The sequence below is a fragment of the Papaver somniferum genome, chromosome 6, assembly GCF_003573695.1.
Source record: "Papaver somniferum cultivar HN1 chromosome 6, ASM357369v1, whole genome shotgun sequence".
Taxonomy (NCBI): Eukaryota; Viridiplantae; Streptophyta; class Magnoliopsida; order Ranunculales; family Papaveraceae; genus Papaver; species Papaver somniferum.
In genome coordinates, this window is record NC_039363.1 from 20,451,468 (window position 1) to 20,472,209 (window position 20,742).

The 20,742-nt window shown below is 37.6% G+C and overlaps 3 protein-coding genes, 1 long non-coding RNA gene and 3 other non-coding genes across 7 annotated transcripts; 1 reads left to right on the top strand and 6 right to left on the bottom strand.

Annotated features, from left to right (window-relative positions):
* Positions 1 to 6,617: 6,617 nt before the first annotated feature.
* On the bottom strand, positions 6,618 to 6,690 carry TRNAA-AGC. Its single transcript has one exon. It is a non-coding gene; the product is annotated as a tRNA-Ala (tRNA).
* Positions 6,691 to 6,949: 259 nt separating this feature from the next.
* On the bottom strand, positions 6,950 to 8,272 carry LOC113290622 (monooxygenase 2-like). Its single transcript, XM_026540207.1, has 4 exons — positions 8,151 to 8,272; positions 7,873 to 8,032; positions 7,589 to 7,778; positions 6,950 to 7,332 (listed from the first exon to the last, which is right to left on the bottom strand). The coding sequence occupies exons 1-4, from the start codon at positions 8,270 to 8,272 to the stop codon at positions 6,950 to 6,952; spliced, it is 855 nt and encodes a 284-aa protein (XP_026395992.1).
* Positions 8,273 to 10,132: 1,860 nt separating this feature from the next.
* On the bottom strand, positions 10,133 to 10,205 carry TRNAA-AGC. Its single transcript has one exon. It is a non-coding gene; the product is annotated as a tRNA-Ala (tRNA).
* A 441-nt stretch (positions 10,206 to 10,646) lies between these two features.
* Positions 10,647 to 11,219, bottom strand: LOC113290625 (monooxygenase 3-like). The gene has a single exon (XM_026540208.1). It carries the CDS (start codon positions 11,217 to 11,219, stop codon positions 10,647 to 10,649), a length of 573 nt encoding a protein of 190 aa, XP_026395993.1.
* A 1,065-nt stretch (positions 11,220 to 12,284) lies between these two features.
* On the bottom strand, positions 12,285 to 12,357 carry TRNAA-AGC. The gene has a single exon. It is a non-coding gene; the product is annotated as a tRNA-Ala (tRNA).
* Positions 12,358 to 12,569: 212 nt separating this feature from the next.
* Positions 12,570 to 14,452, bottom strand: LOC113285534 (monooxygenase 2-like). Its single transcript, XM_026534402.1, has 5 exons — positions 14,219 to 14,452; positions 14,037 to 14,099; positions 13,703 to 13,895; positions 13,391 to 13,622; positions 12,570 to 13,293 (listed from the first exon to the last, which is right to left on the bottom strand). Exons 1-5 carry the CDS (start codon positions 14,446 to 14,448, stop codon positions 12,719 to 12,721), a joined length of 1,293 nt encoding a protein of 430 aa, XP_026390187.1. The 5' UTR covers positions 14,449 to 14,452; the 3' UTR covers positions 12,570 to 12,718.
* Positions 14,453 to 17,053: 2,601 nt separating this feature from the next.
* Positions 17,054 to 18,386, top strand: LOC113285536. Its single transcript, XR_003328711.1, has 2 exons — positions 17,054 to 17,170; positions 17,660 to 18,386. It is a non-coding gene; the product is annotated as an uncharacterized LOC113285536 (long non-coding RNA).
* The last annotated feature ends 2,356 nt before the right edge of the window (positions 18,387 to 20,742 follow it).

A 20,742-nucleotide genomic window follows, 5' to 3' on the forward strand; every position in this document is an offset into this window, starting at 1 on the left:
TTAAAACTCTTACTGGGCATTCGCTCACCCCGTTTTTGTTTTGTTTACCCCCGAACAGATTTTGGAGAGAGGTTAAGGATGTAAGCTTAGGAAGAGCTTACGGCTAGGAGCTTAAGCAAAACTTGGTAACTTTGCTTGTCGAATATGTATATCACGGGGTTATCTGGATGGTTTAATTTTCTGGCTTGACCAATGCTTTTGATTATATTTTCTTGTGTACAAGCACATGTACATTTTCCTTTATTGTATGAGCGAACCATCTCATGTACATCTATTAATGTCTTGAGATTAAATTTTCATATGTTTTAGTTCTCAACTTTATACAAAAGCATTATATATGTTGATCAATTTTTTTAAAATATGCTGGTGATGTCTTGGCTTTTGGCAAGTGCTTGAAAATCTTATTTTATTTTAGTCTTCCCATTAGTCGGTGAGATTCGTTTTATTAACTCTTGTTGTATTTGACTCATTTCAACTATATAAACTTTTGTTATTATAGACTAAATGATTTCGTCAACAGTTTAGTGTACGTTTGGAGACCTTGTTCTTTTATAGTTACTTATTTGTAAAGTGTTGCTTAAACAAAAAGTACATTAACCTCTTAACTCATTTAGTCAGAGTCACGACAAGAGATTTTCATTTTCATTTTTTTCTCTTCTTCTGTTTTCTATTTTTCTTGTTGGCCTTTGGCACTCATTTTTACTGGATCTGGAAATGAACGTACATTTTTGTTTAGTTTTCGAGTAACGTACCGGAAGATTTTGCCTTGCTAATTGGGTTGAAAACCAACTCATTAGAAGGAAAATTTCTCGTCCGTTACATATGGTGTCATGGGATGCATTGCATCACCTTCTACGGTTATAGTATCATCGGATAAACGTATGAATATAAGATCATATGGGTATCTAAATAATAGTGGTGCCCATGATAAACTTTACATCCCAGATAGAACTTGAAACATTCTTTAACATTAACTTTTGTATAACTTTTGGGTCTCATTTAGCTATTTTTTCTTCCGAAAAAGAGAAGACTATTGTTAATCGAAGGTTTGAGGTACAAATTTGAGTCACCTTATAGAGAAAATGCTAGGTTGTTCGAATTCTATAGAGATAGACATTCATATATCATGTTCAATCTTAGTTTTAAGGAGCTCGTTTTTTGAGTCATACCTTTATTAGGGATGGATTGATATGCCACGAACCAGTGGACTTCTTTATTATTAATATGAGTAACACCAAACTTGCGGCCTCTATCAACAAATTGTTGAACTTCACGCTTCAATCCACGACATTCGGGAAACATCCCTAATCCACGCACTATCGTCCTGAATGAACCAGATCTTTAAGCCCCAACCAATTTGTCACCACTGAGTGCACCCCATCACAGCTTATTAAAACCTTCCAAACAAATCCAAACTCGATGCATATTGAAAATGCGGGGTACAATAACCACACCCAACAATTCGTTTGGCAATATGAGAGGATTTACTCTAATATACTTTCTAGAGAATCAATTAGGCAGTCAGACTCAATCTAGAAAAAAGTATATACGAGAGTTTATATCTCTGTTTCACAATGTAATCAGAAAATCAAACAGATAGAAATCTGCGAGCCTGATTATTATGTAAACAACTTGAACGGTACCAAAGACTAATGTTCAAGTGCCAATCAATTTAAATCAACAACCAAACGTTGGATTATCTAATTGATTGATCTTAACGCACAACCTGTGATATTTCAATTATATGACAAAATATAATGCGGAAAAGAAATAACACAGACATCAGCAGTTTTGTTAACGAGGAAACCGCAAATGCATAAAAACTTCGGGACCTAGTCCAGATTGAACACCACATTGTATTAAGCCGCTACAGACACTAGCCTACTACCAATGAACTTCGGAATGGACTGTAGTTCAACCCTAATCAATCTCACACTGATTCAAGGTACAGTTGCGTTCCTTACGTCCCTGATCCCAGTAGGATACTATGCACTTGATTCCCTTAGCCGATCTCACCCACAACCAAGAGTTGCCATGACCCAAAGTCGAAGACTTGATAAACAAATATGTCTCACACAGAAAAGTCTATAGATTTGAATAAATCTGTCTCCCACAAAAATACCCAAGAGTTTTTGTTCCGTCTTTTGATAAATCAAGGTGAACAAGAACCAATTGATAACTCGGACTTATATTCCCTAAGAACATCCTAGTATTATCAATCACCTCACAATAATCTTAATCGACTAGCGAAACAAGATATTGTGGAATAACAAACGATGAGACGAAGATGTTTGCGATTACTTTTATCTTGCCTATCGGAGAAATTAATCTAAAGTCAATTATTTCAATTGTACTCAATACGATAGAATCGGGCAAGATCAGAACACGTAACTACAAAGAGAATAGTTGGGTCTGGCTTCACAATCCCAATGAAGTCTTTGAAGTCGTTAACCTACAGGGTCTCGATAGAAACCTAACGTTAAAAGAGAATCGACTCTAGTTGATGCAACTAGTAACACACAGGAGGTGTGGGGATTAGGTTTCCCAGTTGCTAGAGTTCTTATTTATATAGTTTTCAAATCAGGGTCTGCAATCCAATTTACCTTGGTAACAAAGCATTCAATATTCACCGTTAGATGAAAAACCTAATTCAACCAAGTTAATTTCTTTCAACCGTTAGATCAAACTTAGCTTGTTACACAAATAAAATGTACCCTCATTTAGGTTTATGTAACCGTACCCAAACGTGTACACCATGTTGGCTCAACAATAGTTAACCGAAGTTAGACACATGATTACTCTCATATCAACCTTATTCATCTTAACCATAACTAGTTCAATGACTCAAATGAAACTAGTTAAAGAGCCGTTCAAATGCTATACTCTCATAGAAGTATACAGGAACACAATTGAAGCAAAATCGTTGATTTCACTCGAATCAATTCATGAACATTATACCCACGGTTTGCAAAGATTGCACTCCTTAATTTATAAATGTTTAAGTTCATGCACAACCGATTATAGAAAGTATCCAACTCAAGTATGCAAACGGGTACACATACTTAAATAGCCGGACCGAGTTTGGTTACGCCAGTACGCGTACTGGTCGCAAACCAATTTACATTCCAAACTCCAGCAGAAATTCACGGACGTGAGACTTCCACCAGTATGCGTACATCCAACAACCGCTAGTACGTGTATGGGTACACACACTTCAGGTTCCCGGTTTTGTACTTAAACACAAATGTGATAACACACTATGTTTATATCCAAACATGGTTACATGATTCTAAGCTCTTTATTTCAATCATTGAAACTTTCTTAGAGGATGACAATAGCCGTTTTCACACACTATTAGCATCAAAGCAATTTCCAAGATACTGAAATAATCATTAACAAAACATTCCAAGACTACACCAAATGATTGTATCACACAAACCATGTAAGATGTTACTCGGCAATTTTCACATGATATAAGATGAACTTGGTCGAAGCGAAAGCTTGCCAACACATATTTCGAGAAATTTGTAAGCGAGATAAACTCAGCTCGAAATCTCAAATGTGTATATAGAAAACTATATTGTAATACGACTTATGTCTCAATATAGGAGATATAGTAGAAATAGACTTTCCAAGTGATATATGAGTTTCAGTCTCCACATGCCTTTTGTCGATGAAGTTCCACAAGCTCCCCTTAGTAGTTCTTCGTCTTCAAATGATGAACGTCGTGAAGTCTAAGCTCAACTACACAATCTATGTCCTAGTTCGAGACATCTATAAATAGGCTAGAAATCAAGACTTATAGTTTTGATCACTAACATTGAAAAACATGCTTGAGATAGCAACGCATGCGAGTTCGACCGAGTAGTGCTCTAACACATACAGTAGAAGCTCCATATAAGAATAAAATTTATATGAATAAAATTTTTAGTCCCGGTATAGGTCAGTTATAAATAATATTAAACTTTATATTGGTATAAGTAGGATTGTGAGAGAGAAGAGGTGGGTCCCACCCCTAGTTAGTAATTCTCCGAATCATTCCCGAATGATTCACGAACATATCCGAACTGAACGAATCCGAATGATACTAATAGGGTTTCGCATATTTCTGTAAGGTGTAAGAACCGATCACAGATATTAATAGGGTTTCAAATACAGATAAACAACCGAAAATATTACAATGCTCGTGCAACTAGTATTACTGGTAGTTTTCAACATAGCATGAACTCCGTATGAACTAAGCTGACCCGGTAGGTAATTTGCCACAATCATAACGTAGAAAACCACCGAGTCGGGGATAGATAATCTTATAGAATACCGTATCACGGAGAAACTTCATCAACCATCCAACTCCTCTCGAGGAAGAACCTATACCACCACTGCCACTTTGTTGAACCCAACCAGAAAGATACGAAGTTATAATTAAACCAGTTGTTCCACCATTTCTCAACCTCCCAAGTCTTCTTGTGATATCATTCCACCATTTCTGATATATGAGTTTCCCATATGGCGACCTAATATCACAGCATCTTCTAGTGCTGAACCACCACCTTGACCAAGATCCGGTGTCATTGGGTGCATAGCATCACCTGCTACAGTTACCGTGCCATCTGATACACGTCCGAATATAAGATCCCATGGGTATCTAAATAATAGTGGCGCCCAAGATATATTTTGCATATCAGATCGTTGTATCACATCTTTTACTATTGGTGGGAAACCAGAAACACTCTCTAATATTGTCTTTTGTATGACTCTTGGGTCTCCTTTTGCCATTTCTTCATCTAGTAAATAAAAAGACTGTATCATTAGAATGTTCCGAGTACCAAGATAGAATTTCACTTAACAATATAACAATTTCTAAAAATCTGCCGAGCAGAGAGATATTAAAGACGGAAGATCTAATTTCATACCTTTACTAGGAATGGATTGATAAGACATGAACCAGTAGACATCTACATCAGTAATAGGAATAATGCCAAATCTGCTACCTTTATCAACAAAATGTTGAACTTCATAGTTCAATCCATGGCCTTCAGGAAACACTCCTAATCCACGCACTGCACATCGTCCTGAATAAACCACATCTTTGAGCCCTAACCACTTCGCCACCAATGAGTGCACCCCATCACATCCTATTAAAACCTGCCAAGCAAATCCAAATCCAATACAAACAGAAGTTTATTGGTATCAACTAGTAGTACTTACCAAAATTATGCATTATTTGGGTGTTAATTAAGAATGACTAAACCTTGGTATGAATTGTTGTTCCATCTTCCAAATGTATGATCACCCCAAGTAAATCACTATCTTGGGGTGTTTTTGTTTTCTCAATTGAGCCAAGCTTTGAAGAAAAACGGACTGTCTCGGTTGGTGATTCCTCCAGTAAAGCTTCAAGTAAGGCTCTTCTATGTATATATAGTTCTAGGTCCAATTTCGAGAGACTCCTCCCTACATTTACCAATCACAACTTTTACAAGGTAGCAAAAGACAATATATATATATATATATATATATATATATATGAGTGCAGGAATTGGACTAGCATACCCTGGTTTCGTGATCTCTTGGGTAACTCCATTTGCAACATTGACAACTTTTGCTCTAAAAATCACAATAAAAATCAAATCACCATTTGCTTAACACATTTGATCATCAACATTGATAATTATGAATTACGTACCTTTCATAAGGTTTGTAGAAAGAATTAAGTTTGTGAGCAACACCAAGTGATTCAAGAGCAATCCAAGCATTTGAGAATAAAGCTATAGCAACACCAGTGACTCTAAGCTCACTTGATCTCTCCAACACTAAACTTCTAACTCCAACTCTCTCAAGTGCTGTTAAAGATATTAGATAATTTGTGATGGTCTAGATTAGTAAAACACCCATGGGCTTATCTCCATTGATTGGGCCCAGTCTAGAGATATCTAGACTCTTCTCTATTTTAGTTAGAAATTCAATTGTAGACTCTAGAATATTCCATGTCTCTAGGTCCCTTGGTCATGGTCTAGAATATTCAATCTCTAGACTAATCTTAGATTGATCAAGTGTTCTCTAGAATGTTTTATTTCTAGAGTGTTCCATTGATCCTATAAATAGGCAATCAATGGGTTCATTTTGATCATCCAACAACAATCCACAACTCAAGTGAGTGAGTAAGTAGTAAGAGTGAGAGCTAGAGTTTAGAGTAAGAGCCAAAGTGCCTCTTACTAAACAACTAGTGTAAGCCAAAGTTGCTACACAAGCCTCTTGTAATATTTTCATTTTCATATTAATATAAGCCTCACCTTTCAATTAACCAACCTCTCTTCCTAAATTCATTTCCATAAACCCATCACATTTCCGCATTGCGCCAACAAGTGCTAATGCTGTTGCTAAACCTGCAATACCAGCTCCAACTATTACTACTTCCTCTTTCATTACTAAACTTTCCATGTCTCACTGGTGATCTTGATAATTGAATGAATCTAGTGCAGGACGGTGTTTTGTAGCCATCAATAATTGGTCAAATAAAAATTTAGGAGATGGATAATGGAGTACATAGTACTAGTACAGTATTCTGGATTAATGCAGTAAAAATTTTGGATCAAAAAAAAAAGAGAAAAAAAAAAGGATGGAGAAGTGGGGCATCGATCCCCATACCTCTCGCATGCTAAGCGAGCGCTCTACCATCTGAGCTACATCCCCAACTGTGGTATGGCCGGTGCCACTACTAACCCAATTTTCTGGTAATTCTCATCATACCAACAACTCCAAATGAATTAAGTTGATCCAGTCGGTAACTTGCCGCAATCATAATGTAGAAAAGCACCGAGCCGGCGAAAGATAAGCTTATAAAATATTGAATCACGAAGAAACTTCATCAACCATCCAACTCTTCCCGAGGAGGATCCTATACCACCACCGCCACTTTGTTGCACCCACCCAGAAAGATATGAAGCTGTAATCAAACCAGCAGTTCTCCATCTCCTCTCTTAACATACATTTGTATCTCAACCTCTAAATCTTCTTGTGATATCATTCCACCATTTTTGATATACGAGTTTCCTATATGGCGACCTAATATCACAGCATCCTCCAATGACGCACAACCACCTTGACCTAAATCTGGTGTCATGGGATGCATTGCATCACCTGCTACAGTTATAGTACCGTCAGATAGACGTCCGAATATAACATCCCATGGGTATCTAAATAACAGTGGCGCCCATGGTAAACTTTGCATCTCAGATTGTTGTATAACATCTTTTACTACTTGCGGGGAACCAGTAACATTCTCTAATATAGTCTTTTGTATGACTCTGGGGTCTCCTTTAGCCATTTCTTCATCTGAAAAAGAGAAGAATGTAGTTAATTGGAGGTTTAAAGTTACAAAATCTCAGTCACCTTGTAACTAAAATGCTTGTTTGTCTGGAGCTTCAGAGAGGCAGAGACTCATTGAACATGTTTAACTGCAGGACGTGGGATTCATCTTCTCTTCATTGACTATTGTCAAACACAAATCTGAGCTAACAGCTGAGAAATGAATTGTCATGCCAAATTTTATGTCATACCTTTATCAGGGATGGATTGATAAGCCACGAACCTTCATAGTTAATAGGCGCAATACCAAATCTAAGACCTCTATCAACAAATTGTTGAGCTTCGTGCTTCAGTCCATGACCTTCCGGAAACACTCCCAATCCACGCACTGCACATCTTCCTGAGTGAACAGGATCTTTGAGCCCTAACCACTTTGACACCACCGAGTGCACCCCATCACACCCTATTAAAGCCTGCCAAACCCAATACAAAGCGAAGTTTCACATCAACTAATCCATAATTTTTTAAGTTATGCTGCATTTTGGGTGGTAAGAATGGCAAATGTACGATAACCCCGAATGAATCATTATCTTGACGTGTTTTTGTTTTCTCAATCGAGCGAAGCTTTGACGAAAAACGGACAGTGTCAATTGGTAACTGTTCTATTAGAGCTTCAAGTAACGCTTTTCTGTGAACAGCTCTAGGTCCAAGTGCCATCCCCTCCTCCCTACATTTACCAATCACAACTTTAGTTCTGAACTAGAATCAAAATCTCATCACCAATTTTCAACTTGTTGATAGGTAACAAAAGATAATATATGTGTGCAGAAAGTGGAGTAGCATACCCTTGTTTATGGAAATTAGTCTCTTGGGTAACTCCAACTCTCTGGAGTGCTAATGCTGTTGCTAAACCTGCAACTCCACTTGCAACTATCACTATTTCCTCTTTCATTACAGAATTCTCCATTACTTGAATGAAGTTCATAATTATTGGACGATCGATCAAAAAAATGGAGAAGTGGGGCATCGATCGATCCCCATAGCTCTCGCATGCTAAGCGAGGCTCTACCATCTTAGCTACATCCCCAAGATGTGAGAGTAACAGCTAGCCAGAGAACTAAATATTACTGCAATGTGCTTTAAATACAAACCAAACGGTACACTATCTGAAATTCCCTTTGGATCAACTCAATCGGCCCGATTTTTCAATTTATCAAATGATAATGATTACACTCTCCCTGTTTCTAGAGTCTAGACTTTTAATCTTGTTTTAGACTAAAACTCTTATGTTTTCTTGTAGCGCCGTGAATTATGCTGATACGCATGGCAACTATCTTAGATACGTGTCACATCCACATAGATGAGGTGGCATCCCTCTCAGGTGCCACACGTCTTTGGAATAAAGTAGTAAGAAATGCAAAGACAGGTCCTGCAATTGCAGTCTACTACAAGACTGCACGAAAATCAGGCCACATGGTGAGCTCCGACTTTCGGCGATTACCGTGTTACGTTGGGTCTTTCGATGTAAGCGGTTATATATATGGATGGAAGTACCGAGAATTGTCTGTCAAGAAAAGTCTGTTGTGTTTAAGGTTTCTAAACCCTAGAAGCTATATAAACTCTTTAATGAAGCTGTTGTACATTCTCTTAATTAATCTCTTTTAGTCATAAGTTTTGGTATCCTCGATACGAATGGGTTGCTAAGACATTCATCATGAAGCATAAAAATCAGCATTCACATAGAAGCAGTGGAGTCTTCAACCGATCAGGTAAAGCTGGTACTGCATCTTCTGAAATTTCTTTCAAGGTTTTTTTACTCCATACTATGCCATCTCCGGTGAGTTCCAGGTGTTCACTCCGTCAATCCAAAACAAAGGATCCAGAGAAGATCGTTTTGGATTATGAGTACGCAACTGGCAAGGGTCATGTAATCCTTTTCTTTCTCTCAGTCTTTTGTTTTGGTGAGGCCTTTTAAAGATCTGTCAAAAGCACGTGCAAAGGAGAAGGACTTAGTCCCACATCTCTCAAAAATGAAAACTATAGTCGATATTTAGATCTCAAGATTTGGGAAATGAACGTCGAGCTCGGTTGCGCGAGCTTGTAACCCAAGTGGGGACATTAAGATGGTTGGACACTGGTCGGGTTTCACCCGGTAGGTGCTGGTGCGCACAATATGTTGACTCGCCCACTCCAAGTTGGGAGTTGGTCGCATTGTCCTGGCGTAAGCTTGGGCTGTGTGGTCACTGCAGTGGAGGGCACTGCCGCTCTTGACAGTGGAAGGAACACGAGTCAATGTGTCCCAGTTCTAACTTAGCCTGGTGAGCCGAGTCAGTTGAACAACCACTTTTTCTTTTTTTTGGTTCTTTTTGTGGAGCTTGTAAGCATTAAACCAAGCTGGAAAGCTCGTTGCAGTTGCTCTTTTTTCCAATTTTCATTTCTAAGCCTTTTGCTCTAATTTTGAAATTCCTTATACATTTTGGCACAAAAGCAAAGCAAAGATTTACTAGTTGGCCTGTAACTTGGGCTTACATCTACAGGAAATTATTATTTTTCACTCCTTGAAGATGACCGAAATACCAACTGGTATAGGAAAACTGATATCCCTTCAGACATTACAGCATTTTATTATAAGGGAGGACACTACAACAGGAGGTGGTATGCAGATTTGGGCGGTCTTAACCTCCTTCAAAGGGGAGTAAATTAGAGAATGTGCTTACAGACAGACGCAGAAGATACTAAGGAAGCAGACCTGAAAGAGAAGCAACACAGTGCATTTGCAGCTGTAAATCGGAAAATGAAGAAGAAGAAAAAAAATAAATAAAAAGGGTGGAGAAGTGGGGCATCGATCCCCATACCTCTCGCATGCTAAGCGAGCGCTCTACCATCTGAGCTACATCCCCAAGTTGGGATCACTACAGCTTTGGTTGTTTTGATAACCAGTATGTTTTGGTTCATTTTTGCCATCTCTTTCTTCTGGCTCTCATGAACATGACAACATCTTTCAATGCTGCATCACCACTACGACAAAAATATGGTGTCGTCTGGTGCATTATATCACCATTTGTAATTATGTAACCTGAGGGTGGGAAAATTTTGTGCTTAATAAACCTTGAATCAGAGATTTACTGACGCAAACTCATTCCATTAACAAATGGATTATACCCTGTAGTGCAACTTTGAGGTTCTTGCTAGAGACACAAGTATTTCAAGGGGAAAATAGCTGGAAGATCAAATAACTAACTGTAAATGTGCTTAAATACAAATCATATACTCATCAAAAAGATAACAATAATACAAGTACAAATCAAACGTAAATATAATAATGTTTACTTAGCCGGCCGTTAATTCTCAGAGGAAGTTAATCCGGCAGGCAACTTTCCACAATCATATTGAACCAAACCACTTAGCCGGCCGAACTCCTTATAAAATACCTTATCTCGAAGAATTTTCGTCAAGCCGCCTATAACTTTTGATGATGAGATTATACCAACACCGCCGCCACCTTGTTGAACCCATCCGGAAATGAATGAACCAGTAATCAAACCAGCAGTTCGAAGTCTTCTCTCTTCAACATACATTCCTATCTCGACTTCTAAATCCTCTTGCAACAACATTCCACCATTCCTGATATATGAATTTCCTATACGGCGTCCCAACACCACTGCATCTTCTAATGACGAACAACCACCTTGTCCAAGGTCTGGTGTCATTGGGTGCATCGCGTCACCTGCGACGGTTATTGTACCATTCGAGACTTTACCAAAAAGAAGATCCCAAGGGCATCTGAATCGTAGGGGTCCCCATGACAAACTTGGCATATATGCATGCTGGATCACATTTTTGACGATTTGTAAACAATCAGGCACTCTCTCTGACATTGTCTTTTGAATGACCTTAGGGTCTCCTTTTGCCATTTCTTCCTCTGTATAGGGTAAAAAAAATGTTGGACAAGGTAAAGATTAACCCACCAGAAGAGTTCTATTTAAAAATGTAAAATTAAGGATCTGTCTCCTTGGTGAATTCAGTTAAAATTCTCCAACTCAGGAAAGACGTCACCGCTCATGCAGCAATGTGGAATCCTGACTCAACATAGGATCCAACAAATTAAAAGAAAAAAAATTGTTGGTACTATGTTTATTTTGTTGGTCCTATGATGAGGGATTCTTGAAGGAAACTTCTAAAATGGTAACTATGCTGCATTATTGATGAATAAGTTGATAAGTTCAACACTACAAAGTTTTAGTAAGACATCATCCATCGGATGATTACATAAATGGAAACACAAAATTGGTCAATTAACCCAATAACGACAATTCTTTGGTGAAAAAGACGTGTAAAATTTGATAATACTGTTTAAATGGACGAAAATGTAAAAATAATCAGGATGTAAACAGTTTCATCATACCAATTTTCAAATACTTGTTCATATTTTTAATTTACATCAAGATGCGTCCAGTTTCATCCTCGCTATATCTTAAGTTTAAGCCAGGATGAATCCAGTTTCATTCTTGCTATTTTTTTGGTGTCCATTTCATCCATACTAATTTTTACTCGTCCATGTTTTAAAAATATTTGGACAAATGAACCATTTTCCGAAATGGAAAATGTTGTGATAAAAGAGGAAGTAGTGATAGTTGGAGGCGGTGTTGCAGGTTTAGCAACAGCCTCGGTTGGAGTTGGAAGTTTAGTGTTGGAGAAAGCAAATGAGCTGAAAGTCACTGGTCTAGGCTTGACTCTTTTCTCAAATGCTTGGATTGCTCTTGAATCACTAGGTGTTGCTCACAAACTTACTTCTATCTATAAAGCCTTGTAAAAAGTAATTCATTTAAGCTCTCTTTTATGACTTTTCTTTTGATGATTAATTTGAGCTTCTAAATTGTGATTTAACTTTTAGGACAAAAGTTACTAACGTTTCATATGGAGAAGCAACACTCAGCTTTGTAAACTTCATGCAAAAGAAAAAAGAGAAGAAAAAAGGATGGAGAAGTGGGGCATCGATCCCCATACCTCTCGCATGCTAAGCGAGCGCTCTACCATCTGAGCTACATCCCCAAGACATGAAACCAACAGCTTTGCCATCTCACATGTTGGCATCTGTTTCTTTTGGCTCACCACCACCAGCAGGACCAAAATCTGGTGTCGTCCTGTGTGCATTACATCTCCAGCTGCAATTTTTGAGGGAGGAAAAACTTGTCTGTTAAACTCATTCCACTATAATAACAAATCGATTATACTATGTAACTCGTCATGTGCTTTAAATCCGAATCAACATTTATAAATACAAAGCAAACATACAGAATGTAGCAAGGCTGTAAAAAACAAAGTAATGCTTGCAGCAAGCTTTGTTCAGCGTACGTAGTAACAAACAATTGTTGATGTCTACTTATGAGTTATGACCACAACATCAATTTCTTTAAGAAGTTGATCCAGTAGGCAACTTCCCGCAATCATACTGCACCAAACCAACTAACCGGCGGAATCCTATCTTATAAAATACTGTATCTCGAACAAACTTCGCCAACCATCCCACAACTCTTGATGATGCGATTCTACCAACACCACCACCACCTTGTTGAGCCCAACCAGAAATGTATGAACCAGTAATCAAACCAGCAGTTCTAAATCTCCTCTCCTTCACATACATTCCTATTTCAACTTCTAAGTCCTCCTGTGATAGCGTTCCACCGTTTCTGATGTACGAATTTCCTATATGGCGTCCCAACACCACCGCGTCTTCTAATGCCGAACAACCACCTTGACCAAGGTCTGGTGTCATTGGGTGCATTGCGTCACCTGCCACGGTTATTGTACCGTTCGAGACTTTACCAAAAAGAAGATCCCATGGGTATCTGAACTGCAGGGGTCCCCATGATAAACTTGGCATGCAAGCATGTTGTATAACATCTTTGACTATTTGTGCAGAATCGGGTACTTTCTCTAACATTGTCTTTTGTATGATTTTTGGGTCTCCTTTTGCCATCTCTAATTCTGTACGTAGGGGAAAAACAGAATAGTTGGATAAGTAAAGATTAACCCCATTAGAAAACGTTCTAATAAGCTCCAAGATGTTTTAGTTAAAATTTACCTTTACTGGGGGTGGAGTTATAAGTCATGAACCAGAAGATATCGGTGTTATTATTTGGCAGGATACCGAATCTTTGACCTTCTGCTACAAATTGCTTAACTTCATGTTTCAATCCATGGCCTTCAGGATACACTCCTAATCCGCGCACGGCATATCTACCTGAATAAACCGGTTCTTTAAGCCCCAACCACTTTGCCACCACAGAGTGTACACCATCACACCCTATTAAAACCTGTTGAATAAGTCGAATTAAAAAGTTTAGCATCAACCGTATTACAGTATCTGATGTCAAATGTAAGAATATTGACTAACCTTGGTATGGATAGTAGTCCCATCTTCCAGATGTATGATAACCCCAAAATCTGCATCATTGCGTCTTTCAGTCTTTTCAAGTGAGCAAAGTTTTGACGAGTAACGGATTGTGTCAGCTGGTAGTTCTTCCAGCAGAGCTTCAAGTAAGGCTCTCCTATGTACAGACCTAGGTCCTCTTGCCAACCATTCATCCCTACATTTACCAATTGCAACTTCAATTGTTAGATACAAAATTACAAATAACTTAGACATAATCCTTCTGTGGCACACCGCACACCCATCAATTACTATTTGTAAACAACTGAACATACAAATAAAAATCGGACCAACATACCCTTCGTCACTTGTAAACAGGATCTCTTGGGTAACTCCAGTTGCAATATTAGTAACGTCTCCCCTAATAAAATCAAAACAAAAACCAAAATTTTCAATACTTGAACACAAAAAAAAAAAAAAAAAAAAAAAAAAAAAGCAAAATCACCTAAGAAGATGGAGAGGGTTTGAATGAATAATTACCTTTTGAAAGGTTTGTAAACAGAAGTAAGTTTTTCAGCCACACCAACTGCTTCAAGAGCAATCCAAGCATTTGGGAAAAGGGTTAGAGAACCACCGGTAACTCTCAGCTCATTTGCTCTCTCCAACACTAAACTCTTGACTCCAACTCTCTTGAGTGCTAATGCTGTTGCTAATCCTGCAACTCCTCCTCCTACTATCACCACTTCTTCACTCATCACAATATTTTCCATCTCTGAAGACTTCTTTTTTTTGGCAATTGGCATTAGTTAATGAATCGAGGATTATATACTATATTATCTTTATCAGCATTTGAGTGCGATTTATTTCTTTGATTAATAATGTATTAGTAGTAGTTTATGCGTACTTTAGGAAACTTTCATGTGCAAACAGCGGAGTTGTCGAGGATTCTTGGTTATCACGGGGGGCAAAACTTAAATTATTATGTGACCAAAATCCAATGACTTGACCATCAAGATTCTCTCTCAGGTGAAAATGGACTTCCATGTGTCTAAACTATTTGGTTTTGGTATAATTGCCCAGCATTGACCGACTCAAAAGTCTTGCCACGTTAACGGATTTACTTACTTAATAGGGATGAGCACGCAAACAGCCAAACCCGAGTCACTTGTTCTGCAAAGGCGACTCGAATGTAGTTTGCCAAGTTGCGTAAGTAGTGACGCTTATACGAGATGCCGAGTTTGAATTTTAAATTTTCTAACGTAGGTCAGCTTCAATGAGCTGTCTTATTCATTTTCATTATTCCAATATCCATTCAATATAACAGTCAGATGGACCATAATTTGGGTCTGAGCATGGGCCGGTTTTCAACCACATCCAGTCCAACTCATTAGGACAATTTTTATGGAATGAATGAATTTGAAGTTCGTTTATTTCTCTCCCACTATGAATAAACAAACATGAAAAATAAGTGAATGAACCAATAAATGTATTGGTTTGTTGAGTGTGGACGATGAAGAGACGTGCGTTTGACGTAGAACTGCGCGACCCAATAGAATCTGCGGGAGGTTCTTTTTCAACCTCCCGTAGCTCTTCCCACCCGTCCAGTACAATTTATGCTTTCCAAATATTATTTAACTATTCTTTATCTCACTTTATTCTATTTATTTCGCCTAAATCCAATATTTTAAACTTTAACTCTATCCTACAAAAGATTTTATATTAATAAGAAATAGTAATGGGACCCCAGAAAATCAGACTTGTTCATTTTGCTCTGATTCTCCATAGTGGAAAATCATGTTTGTTCATCCCTTAATCCAATATTTTAAACTTTAACTCTATCCTACAAAAGATTTTATATTAATAAGAAATAGTAGTGGGACCCTAGAAAATCAGATTTGTTCATTTTGCTCTGATTCTCCATAGTGGAAAATCACGTTTGTTCATCCACATGGTTTACTAAAATTTTCTATTTGGTGATTACCATAAAAATTGCCCTTATGGATTTCAAATTTGGCATCTGTACCAATCCAACATCCAACGGACTTACATCCGATGGATATAATGTATTTTGTTTTAAGTAAAACAAACGTAGATGGCTTCTTATAAAACAAACACATTTTGTATATGTATACAAATGTAAAAGTGTCATGGAAAATATTCCAAACAAACGCCTTAAGGATTCCTAAACTATCTAAGTATTTTCTAAACACTATATAAATGTCCTTAATTTATTGGGTATGGATGTCCAGTGGATTTTCAAGATTGCATCCGGATCCAATCCATTGGATTTCAAAAGTCCATCCGCATCCAACCCATTTGCGAACTGTTCAGACATCCGTCCACAAAAATACGGTTAGTCTTTAAATCCGCAGACTACAGGTCAAATGCTCACCCTTAGGCCCTATACTTAAGGAAACATTGTCTACCTCTATTTTCTTTTTTATTAAACTCGGTTTATTTTTATTTTTTTAACTTGTATAAAATAGTCTTCCTAGTTTGAGGGCTAGGGATCTTTAACCGACTGTTCTTTTACTACCTATTTTATCCCTGATTAATTAGCGTTAATAAGCGTCGTTAGTGTTAATTAACCGTGTTAGATGTGATATCAACTAATTAATGTATATAAATCGATCTTCAAAACATCAAATAACTGAAAAAAAGTTATTTTTTTTCGAAAATTCTACCCAGAATCGGTTTACGTTCATGCACTCGTAAACCGATTCTGGGTAGTGTTCTTTGGTATTCAAGAAGGGCATCAAGAATCTGTTAAAGTATGCATAGATGAAATCTGATTCCCATAATCGATCTTCTTTGACGTCATATGCAAACCGATTGTTTTATTTTCGTTAGAAAAATTCATTCATTCATTTCAAATCTACTCATTTTAGTAGGAATGACGGGTGCACTTACCACATACATCAATCCTTCAAACCCCTATGCGACCTTAGTGGACGAGTTATAGTCTCGTGAGAAATTACAATGAGATCTACCACAAAATCTACACAAAAACTCCTAAAACTATCAATCTTCGTCGGAAGAATCCGAGTCCGATTCACCCACCATGAAGTCCGGGGCATAGGCCTGCATAGGAAACCGGCTGGATCACGCAACTGTGTCGAAACTGTCGGAACCGGTGCCGAACCGAGTTGTACCGAACATCCAACGGCTGGCAAAGGTATTGGAAACCAGAATCGTTGGATCTTCGGACCAACACACGGTATCAGTGAGAATGCCGGCCGAGCCGAGCCAAAAAAAAGCCGGTGAATCATAGCCTTTCATTTTTATACCTAGCCATAATCCTAACCTTCCATTCTGATAACCATAACAATAAAACTTTGTTTTCTTTTTATTTGAATCATTTCATTTCTTTCTCTAGAAGTAGCGGCCGCTTTTCTTCTTCTTCTTCTTCTCACTCTCACTCTGTCACTCACAGTCACAGCAAGGATTCATCATTCATGATCAACGAACACAGAAACAAGCCAACAAGTAACTGTAAGTCAAAGACTCTGATTCTTTTCCTTGTTTTCTTTTTCTTTTTCTTGTCTTCTTCATATAGGTGTTGACTTTTGTGAGTGTTTAGTTTGATATTTTTTTCTTTTCTTTTTGTGATTGTTAGTTTGTTATTTGTTGGGGCTCCGATTGATCATATGATATCAATTACATGTTGATTTGGGGTTTTAACGAAAACTTAGGTTTATATTACTTGTTAGTTGTTACACATAAATCATATTTGGGGTTTGAAATGAAACTCTAGATTTACATAGCTTGTAACTTGTTAGTTCATATTTGAGATTTTGATTCTTTTGAAAGAAACCCTAGGTTTATGAATATTAGGGTTCTTGATTTTTTGTTCTGAATGTTTTGTTGGTAATTAAATGACAAATTTTTATTATCGATTCTTTGTATATGAACACGAAATTAGAGATGTTTTTACTGAATACCCTTTTTGTATTCATCAATTGTTCTTTTTATTTGTAACAGGAACCATGAAAGAACCAAGTCAAGACACACCTACACCGGCTCAAACTGAAGATGGATCCTCTAATGTACCTAGTCAATCTACGCATGGAGTTGAAGCTCAATATACACTTGGATTTGGAGCTCAATCTACACCTCCTGAAGTTACTACTATAGCAGATGATGAAAACAAAGACAAGTCTAAAGTTACATCTGAAGTATGATTACAATTCACAAGGTTAAGTGGAGATCGAGCAAAATTTCATCATTGTTTGCGCACCTTTGCTGCTAACACAGGAAGAAATGACACTTCTGGCTTGTGGGTTCATTTGGATACGTGCCGCAAAAATCCAAACAAGAAGAACAAAGGACAGAAAAGTTTGTTGTTTCCTCCCCCAAACCAGGTTAGGATGGTAAGTTAGTTGCTTCTATTTTTAATCATGAAAAGTGTAGAAGGGATTTAGTTGAATTTATAATCAAAGCTGAGTTACCATTTAGAAAGGTAGAAAATGAAGGGTTTAGGGCTTATAGTCAGATGTTGGAATTTAGATTCAAGGTCCCCGGTCGCATGACTATTTATAGCGATCTTTTGATAATCTACAGAGATGAGAAAAATAGTTTAAAAGATTACTTCAAGGCATCCGAACAGAGGGTATTTTTGACTAGTGATACATGGATATCATGATGTAGTTTTGAAAGTGATAAGTAGAAGTTCGTTCAAAGATTTGTAAAGATTTGATTTCAAACTTAATTTTGATTTCACTTAATGTTACGAGAGACTGGGACTCAGGATTCCACCAATAAATCCATTCATGCGATTCATATAGTTATTCTAGACAATTATAGCTCAAATAGAATATTGACTCTGTTTCTTTGCCAAGGTAGATTTTTGAAAAGCAACGACTGTAAATCTAAAGCATGGGATATCAAAAGACTTAACCTAAGTATAACCCATCAATTGAAATCACAACCGTTCAATAAAAACTATAAAACAATTAATAATCCTTGCAAAAGTCGTGAAAGAATTAAATATAGTTACCACACGCATGAAATATGGCTTCCTCCGTCATCCTAGTGTTGGGGTTTAGCTCCTCATATTATTCATGTGCTCAAAATAGTTGTTCATAGCTCAAATAGTTGAAAAACAAGAGAAAACTAATAAAGCAGACAGTTTGCAACACTGCAACGGTGTTACAAACAACTGTTACAACGGGTTGAATTGTTACAAAGAAAAGATGACAAGCTTATGATATATGTTATCTATTATTGTTGAACAACGATACTTCTGTTATGCTGTTTGAAGAAGACTGCCTCTGCGACTGTCCTCGTCTGTCCAATGTTCTTCAGCTTCTCTTCTTCACCAGCAGCAGGTGAATATTCCGGAAACTTCACCTGTGCTTCTCTGCTCCGATTCTATCGACCTCAAACTCTCGGCTAGGTCTCGAACCCCTTCTTAGAATCCCAGCACTTGTATTTATACCTCACAGCAACCTCCAAGGCAAGAAATATTCGAAAATAGTTTTCCTTTCACCCTTCAGCAAGTCACGAAAATAACTACCTGCCAGCTCGTCTACGCGTCTGTAGTCTTTACTTCATCAACAACAACTTCCTTAGATAGATTCAAAACAAATTAGATAATATATCCTCCCAAATATTCACTAAAAATTCTCGTAAATAATTATTCTCCCTGTTTGTAAAGAAAGTCCGGTGAACTTCCTTTTTATTCGATCTCAAACCAACTACAAAACCTGATTTACGTTAACAGGTCAATATCAGTCCATACCCATGATAATCTCCGATTAAATCTCGTTCAAAACTCTCCCCAAAATCCAAGAAGACCCGATATAATTAACTCCCATGTCTTAGGAAAGCTACGTGAAGAACCTTTCTCCTTCGAATTATGGCCCGTTACCAAGCCTGTTTCGATGTGATAAGACATTCCAGGTAAAACTCTAACAAAAACTCTGACCAAATCTCCTTCAAACCCAATCCAGCAGTTACGCAGATGTGAAGCAAATCTTCCCGCCAAATTTAGTTCTTGAATTTGTGAAGAAAGGTGGTCTCCCCCTAACCACTGATGGGGTGCAAATAGTAGTTACCATGAGGTGTCCCTTATCAACTGAGTACCCCGTATCCATTTGAAGGATGTAAATAATACATGTCCTGGGGTGTCTCCAACATACTTCTGGCGTCCCTTCAGTAATTCCTTCTGAGGGTGCAAATACCACTTTTCGAGCCAATTTCTACGCACATGTTTATTTCTCCATAAACACCTACAAAGACACAAAATGCCAAAATAAGTACATAAATGGGTACTAACAACATATGAAATTGAGATCAAAATAGACACATAAATGCGTCGATCAAATACCCCCAAACTTATTATTTGCTAGTCCTCGATCAAATCAAATGAAATAAAATCCTAACTCACTATCGCAGGCAACGTCAGTTGCATTTAGCGTATGCAACAAGCCTTTAAACCCCTAGGTGTCTCTAATGGCAGAGTGTTGTCTCCGGAGGGCTTACCAGAGGTATATCCACAAAACCTTTATACTCCATACCTTAGCTATCTACACAGAACCTTGGAAGGCACTAAAGAATCTCCTTGGTTGACATACTTATTGACTACAGGAGGAAGTACCCTGATGCGAAATTCCAATTGTTGTACACGAGTTTGCACTCTAGCATACTAAAATTCATATATAAGTGACAGAGCTCTACTCAGATAGTCGCACTATGGACATCAATATCCGGAGTCAAAACTAATCACATGGATAGATCAAGAAGATGGATATAGAGAAAAACATAGATGATTTTGATGTTTACTAGGTGAACGGTGTTTCTCATATATGTCTGAAGGCCTCCTCTAAAATGAACCTATCCTAATGGACTAAGATACTAGTCTGACTAATATCAACACACTGGCATATACAAGGGTACCAGTGGTCGATAATCCTAACTCTAGGTCAACACAACTAGCATATACAAGGGTTCCAGTGGTCGATTTTATTGAATTTATTCCAGTTGGTTTGATGGTCTGGTCTCAATTTCTTTTTCTTTTTTTTTTTCTCTTTTTTTTTTTTTTTTTCTCTTTTTTTTTTTTTGTA